Here is a 7,794-nt window from a genome sequence, read left to right on the forward strand (position 1 = left end):
AAGCAATCAGAGAAAGAGCACATGGAAACACCTTCACAATAGCTGCAAAAAAATAATAAAATATCTCAGAATAAACGTGACCAAAGACATTAAAGACCTCTACAATGAAAATTTTAAATCTTTAAAGAAAGAGAGTGAGGAAGACATCAGAAGATGGAAGGACCTTCCATGCTCATGGATTGGAAGAATTAATATTGTGAAAATGACCATCCTACCAAAAGCCATTTATAGATTCAATGCAATGCCAATCAAAATCCCCAAGACATTTTTCACAGAATTGGTTTCCTTATAGTTTTTATTGGTGCCTTAACTGTTTATTAGAAAAAGTTTAGCATCTACATCCATTTTATTTGTGTTATGTCCTTTGACCATTTTTGCTATTCTATTAATTATCCTTTATTGGTTTATAGGAGCTCTTACATATTATGAATATGGTTTTGCTTCATATGTATGTCTGACATTTTCTTTCAATTCGTCTTTTGTCTTTAAACTTAAAAAATTACAATTAAAATTTATTTTTATTTTATGTTTATGTTCTGTCTTCATGTATGTAAGTGTAACACATGCATGCAGTTTCCTTGGTGGCCAGAAGAGGCCATTAGATTCCCCCTGGAACTGGAGTTGCTGATGGTTATTAGCTGCCTTGTGGGTGCTGGGAACCCAACCCAGGTCTCTGCAGGAGCAGCCAGTGCTGTTAACTGCTGAACAATCCATCCAGCCCCATTTTTTAAACTTTTATGGGGTATTTTTATTTTAAAACTTCATATTTTTATGTATGCATCATTTTAAGTATACAACTGTCATATTATTTATAAACTAGTATACTCTACAATACTATTTCAAATTATATCCTTACAGGATATAAATTTCTTTAGTTATAAAATGGGATCTATTTTCTTGTGTACACTGATTCAGAAAATTTTCAAAGTAAACTGCATGTTGTAGTTCTATAGTTCTTCTCTTTCTTGATAGGTTTCGTCCAGGTACCAGGGAACTATGGTGTTACAATGCAGTGGTGGCTGATGCCAGGCTTCCCTCTGCAGCAGACATGCAGTCCAGATGTAGTATTCTAAGTCCTGAGCTTGCCCTACCAACAGGATCTAGGGCTCTTACCACCCGATCTCATGCAGCCTTGCACATTCTAGGTAAGACTGCTCTTTGATATACAGATAATTTACTTTAATTGTGCTAGGTTAATGGATTTTTAAAAGAATACTTAAATTTGTGTCATGTTAAGTAATAATGAATGCTGGGCACAAAATAAATTTAATTACCTAAGAAGTTTATCCTCCTTGAAATGATACATATTTATTATCATGAAAGATCTATGGATGCCTATATATAAAGCACTCCAGAATATAGTTTTCTTAATAGAAAGATATTTAAGTAATGTTTTTCCTTAACTTGATTATATAGTTATATTTAACTTAATTTACATATGCTCCTTTTTAATCACTTTGAGATATACCTTTTTTTTTTTTTTTTTTTTTTTTTTTTTTTTTTAAAGTCTCTCTGTAGCCCCAGCTGTCCTGGAACTCACTATGTAGACCAGGGTGGTCTTGAGCTCACAGAGATCCACCTGTCTCTGACTCCCGAGTGCTGGGATTAAAGGCGTGCACGACCACTCCCAGCCAGATATACTTTTGAAACATATAGTTAGTATATATTTTATATTAATACACATATCTGTATATTTTGTTACTTTTAAAACTTCTTCAAAAAGACTCAGATGCTAAGGAGATAACTCAGAGGGTAAAACACTTCCTTTACAAGCATTAGTACCAGAGCTTGACTCTCTGGCACCATGGAAATCCTGAACAGGTGTGGTGAACCATCTGTAATTCCAGTGCTTGAAAAACAGAGACAGGGAATCCCTGGAGCAAGCTAGTTAGACTGTGCATAGTAGCAAGTTCTGGGTTCAATTGAGAGACCCTGCTTTAATGAATAAGATAAAGAGTAATTGAGGAAGACTCCCAATGTCACCTTCAGGAATCCACGTGCACTTTCACACAGGTGCACATGTACCTTCATACATGTGTGCCTACATGCATGCAAATACACATACATGTATACCACACATGCAGACACACACACATACATAAAGACTTGTGTTTATATAACATTTGTGATTATGAAATTATGAATTCATATTCCTAAACATAATTAATAGAACATAAATGTAATCCCTCATTTCTTTTTTCCAAAACATTTTAAGCATTGTAATTAGTAATCCAAAACAAGCATTAAAGTTATTTCAGACTAATATATCTTCCTGAGAGAGCACTAATTTACAGAATTTCATAAAGAAGAACCTTGTAAGCACTCAGAGGTTAAGTGGTTCTAATGTCCTAGAGACTTTTGTGAGAAATATCCTATAATATGTTTTAAATATGATGCTCATGAAATGATATTCAAAACTAGGAGTAGGTTGCGTACATTCAGAATTTATTTATTTTAATTTATCTTGTATAGTATTTAATAACTTCAGTACTATAGGAAATTTTCATTTCAAGGGTTTGAAATTTACTTGTTTGTTGTTTTAGGTTGTCTTGATACCTTGGCTGCTATGCAGGACTTAAAAATGGGTGTTGCAAGTACAGAGGAGGAGACTCAAGCAGTAATGAAGGTTTACTCCAAGGAAGACTACAGTGTAGTAAACAGGTTTGAAAGTATGTACACTTAGACTTAGGAAATATTATGTTGTAACAGGAATCTGTGCATATTTAAAGGCATTATTATTTACATCTTTCAGGTCATGGAGGGGGATGGGGTTATTCTGCTCACTCAGTAGAAGCCATACGTTTTAGTGCTGACACCGACATTTTACTTGGTGGTCTTGGTCTGTTTGGAGGTAGAGGAGAATATACTGCTAAAATTAAGGTAAAGTTAATTGACACTCTTGTTGTTTCATTTAAAGGTATTTGTTTTGACTTAGTTTGTTATTTAATGCCTTCTTTGTGCTTTTTAATTTGGTTTATTTGCCGATGTTGATCATTTTAGAGAAAGGAAACATTGCTAAAATCTTATACTTGCAGAGGACCCAGTTTAGTTCCTAGCACCCACATAGCATCTAACAGGCACCTGTAACTCCAACTCCAGGAGATCCAGTACCTTCTTCTGACTTCCATGGGCATTTCATGACACAGGTGCACTTACATAGCAGTACCCCTTTACATGGCTTCCAACTTACACCTGTTTTGTTGTAGCTAAAATATCTTTAGTGGTTTTAGTGTAAAATACTATGTAAATACACCCTGCCAACCCTCTGGGGGTGAGGACTGGGCATAAAGTGAGAAGAGGGTATGGATTCCATCTTGTAGGAAAAATTTAACAATAATTAAGAATCATAAGTTTACCACACCTATACATCTCCTAAAGGGCCAGCAATTATTGTATATAAAGTATATGTCCATTTTTTGAAAACTCATTACTATGTTGAATATTCTGTTTCTGCAGTTATCTAGTTTTGCACTCAGAATTGCAAACTACAATATGTACCTTAATTTCTATAGCAGATTTCACAAGAAATTTTTAATTAAATCTCTTCTATTGAGAGGTATTTTTCTTAGCTTTCTCAATAGTATCTAAAAATTAAATTAATATCTTAAAGCTCTGATAATTTTTGTGGACAAAAGCCACAGAGGTCACTCAAAACTGAAATTTTGTTAAAATTTTAATTTATTTCTAGTTTTGATAATATGTATGCTTTAAAATCTTTTTTATTATTTTTGTTTTATGTGTATGAGTGTATTGACTTCATGTATGTAAGTGCACCTGTGGCATGCAATCCCCACAGATGTCAGAAGAGGGCATTGGATCCACTGGAATTGGAGTTACGGACAGTAGTCAGCTGCCATGTGGGTGCTAGGAATCAAACCTCTGCAAGAACAGACAGTTCTCTTAACTGCTGAGCCATCTCTCCAGCCCTAGATAATATGTATACTTTAAAAAATACTGTATTTCAGATTCTATAATAATGAATTTAGGGACAATTAAAAGCTATAATTATGGGGGCTGGAGAGATGGCTCAGTGGTTAAGAACACTGGTTGTTCTTGCAGAAGACCCAGGTTTCAGTCCCAGCACCCACATGCCAGCTGTCCATAATGCCAGTCCCAGGGGATCCAACAGCCTTTTCTGACCTCCGTGGGAAATGCACGACATGGGTGCACTTACCTACATGCAGGCAATACATGCATACACATAAAATAAAAATAATAAATAGAATTTTTTTAAAAAGCTATAATTATATAGATCATAGGAACAATATTAAGGATACCTATAACACGTATATCTATACTAATTTAAAGAACAATAGTTTTAGCCTTGATTCATTTCAGAATAATTTAGAATGTCTTAATTCATCATCAAAACAGAGGAGGAGAATTTTAGTCCTTGTTGATAATATCCAGCAAGGTGATATATATGTATATATGAATATTTTCCTTTTCCTGGTTCTAGGACTTTGAGAGGAAGATCATAAGCATCATAGTGAATGGAACCACTTCCACATATATTGTTTTATATTGACATTTTTTGTTTTTTGAGAATTTAATGATACATATAATGTATTTTGGTCAAGTCCACCACCCTCATTCCCTCCCTTCCAATTTCTCTTCTTTCCCCCCAGCACTAGTCCCTCTCAAATTTATGTGTTCATTTTTTTTTAAAAAAAAACCACTGAGCCTACTTAGTACTGCCAGTATGTGCATGGAGGCAGTCTGCTTGAACATGGGCATCCTGTCCTTAAAGGAAGCTAACCTTCCCTCTCCCAGCAGCCATCAGTTGCCAGTAGCTACTCAGCTATAGGGGTGGTGCTTTGTGAGATCATCTCCATCCTCCATGCTGAGGTTTTATGTGGCTTAATCTTGCACAGGTCTTGTGCATTGTGTACTGCTTAATTTTGTGTTCCAATCTGTTAGTCTCTGCCTCTTTGTTGGGGAATTAAGACCATTAATACTAAGAATTATTATTGAACAATGTGTACTTATTCCTGCCACTTTTTTGTTTTGTGATGTTTTCTTGGACCACATTTGATTAAATGTTTTGGTATTGTTTATTCCTTGTGGCCTCTTAGGTGTATATGTTTATTCTTCTCTTCAGACCAAAATATTCCTTCCAGTATCTTCTGTAGAACTGGCTTAGCAATCATAAATTTCTTTAATCTGTTTTTATCATGGGAGTTTTTCTTTCTCCTGCGATTATGACTGATAGTTTTATTGGGTATAGTAGTTGGGGTTGGCATCTGTGGCCTTTCAGGGCTTGTCTTTCAGGTCTTTCAGGCTTTTCATTGGTCCAGGGCCTTCTGGCTTTTAAAGTCCATTGAAAACTCACTTATTATTCTGATGGACTTGCCCTTATATGTGACTTGGTTTTTCTCCCTTGTACCTTTCCATGTCCATTCTTTCTTCTATACATTTAACAATGCATGACATGGAAAATTTCTCTCCTGGTCCTGTTTATTTGGTGTTCTGTATGCCTCTTGCACCTTAGTAGGCATCATTTGAGAATTTTCTCCTATGATTTTGTTAAAAATATTTTCTGTGCCTTTGACCAGGATTTCTTCTCATTGTTTTTTAATCACAATCCCCACCTTTTCCTGTTCTCTGGAAATATATGTATATGTTTAGTTATTCAACAAGTAGACTAGGGTCTTCTATAATAGTCAGTTCTCTAAGGTATATGTTTTTCCTATCCCTTTTAATTTTGTTTTGTTTTCATACTTTCTCTGTTTCTATAGCTTTGTCCTCTTCTCTCATCCATGGAATGTTGGAATTCCTCTAGATTCTGCCGAAGGCCCTCTGAAGCCCAACATCTCAGTAGTCATCAGCATTCCATGATTCCAGTACAGAATTCTTCTTTGACCCTTGTTCATGTCAGTGTTTTAAAAGCATATTAGTGATCAATCATTGTAGCTCAACCGAATTCATTTTCTCATAAGAAATGGCTCATTCTCCATATGTTTTTTACATAGATGCATGTAAAAAGCTTAGTTATTTTATGTAAGAATCTTAGTTGTCTTTTGCAATACGTCTTTCATCTTTAGCTATCCTAGAATAGTCTTTCATTATTACCTTACAGATTCTTAGATTCAGACCCACAGCTGGATTCTGTATATATTCTTAATTTTTTTAAATATTTAATCTTCATTTTATATCTTTCTAGTCCTTCCTAAACTCATTAAAGTTAGGTTTTTGCCACCACCTTTCCTTTGAAATTACTCTTGTCAAGGACACTGATGACTTTTATATTGCTGAAGCAAATGGTTAAGTCTCATCTCTGATGACTACTCAGACAAATTTAATCCTTGAACTCATCTTTTAGATACTTTCTTTACTTGGCTCCCCCAAATCCACACTGCATTTTCTTTCTGCCTCACTTATTACCATCTAGGGGTCTTGACTGGATTCATTTTCTCTGCCAATTAAAGAAATTAATTCTCTACCAATTAATTCTCAGATACAACAGGCAAAAATATATATATTAAAAATGAAGAAACACACACACAGAAAAACTCTTCATTAGTGGAGAGGGGATTCAGAACCTAAAAAGTTCAAAGTCCCTAAGAGCGCTTGTGTCTTTTATGCATTCTGTTGTTCTTGTTTGTTTATTTTGAGACAGGGTCTCCCTGTAGCCTCAACTGGCTATGTAAACCAGGCTGGCCTGGATCTCACAGAGTTCCACTTGGCCTCTGCCTCCTGAGTGCCAGGATTAAAGGCATGTGCATGCTGTGCTCCTTTTAATCTTTCTTAATTAGTATACAGCAATCCCCCTTCCCTAATTTTGGATTGGTAAATTTAAACAAAAGAGGGCTGATGGAACACAGCTCCACACTGAGATATGTCCAGGCCTAGCCTTGGCTAAACTGATCTGAACCAGTCAGCCAGGAGAGGTGCCCTGCCACTAGAGAAAATGTCTCAATGAGCCTTTGACTCAGGTAAAGAAAAAGCAGGAAGTTTGCCATCTTTGTTACTTACCTGTTAGGAATCTAGTCCCCCACACTGACAGGTCTCTTGCTCATTGCTCTTAATCTTTCTAACCTGTAGATGTCTGAGTGTGGAATTCATTTTTTTTAAATTTATTTATGTGCATGTGTGTGTGCATGCCTTTTTTGACTGGGCTGGTGGCCAGCAAATCCCATGTACATTCCTGTCTCTTCCCATTCCCACGTCACAGTGCCAGGGTTACAGGGCCATGCAACAATTCTTAAGTTTTTTTTTTTTTTTTTTTTTTTTTTTTTGGTAGGTGCTGGGGATCCAATTTAGGTCTTTGTGCTTGCATAGCAACTGAACCAGCTTTCCAACCCCTGGGCGTCTTTTTGAAGTATACTCATCCCTGTGGTGATCCAGTCTTATGGCTCTAACTTTTTGCTCTGGTAACTTCCACCTTTATAGACCTTTCCCCTGTTGAATGTCTATAAAAATCTTGAAGGTAACATTGAAAACTATGCTTTTGACGGTCTCCTTTCCTGCTATCTCATGTTCTTCTTCATCTCATTTAACAGACTCAGAATGGAATTAACTTCATTCTTCCAGTTGCTCATGCTAATCTTGGAGTCATTCTTGTCTTTTCTTCATCAGCATATTTTTTTTTTAATTAAAAGAAGCATTTCATTACAACAGCATTAACCTATTCAATAACATTTTTCTGAGCTAGGGTATATCTCTTTCAAAATTGGCTGTACATTTTTAGGTTTACAGATGAATTATTACTCTTATACAATCTTTTACTCATTATAAACTCAGTAAGACATAAAATTAAATGAGGTTTTAACGTTTAAAAATGATCTCCACTTC

The 7,794-nt window shown here is 35.5% G+C and overlaps 1 protein-coding gene across 1 annotated transcript in view; it reads left to right on the forward strand.

Annotated features, from left to right (window-relative positions):
- Window positions 1–7,794, forward strand: part of Mycbp2 (MYC binding protein 2) — a 343,026-nt gene that overhangs the window by 143,417 nt on the left and 191,815 nt on the right. The window contains 3 exon segments of the mRNA XM_029558112.1: window positions 973–1,145; window positions 2,544–2,669; window positions 2,753–2,880. Of these exon segments, the coding sequence (XP_029413972.1) occupies window positions 973–1,145; window positions 2,544–2,669; window positions 2,753–2,880 (427 nt within the window).

The sequence above is a fragment of the Nannospalax galili genome, unplaced genomic scaffold (genome assembly GCF_000622305.1).
Source record: "Nannospalax galili isolate Female #2095 unplaced genomic scaffold, S.galili_v1.0 scaffold408, whole genome shotgun sequence".
NCBI lineage: Eukaryota > Metazoa > Chordata > Mammalia > Rodentia > Spalacidae > Nannospalax > Nannospalax galili.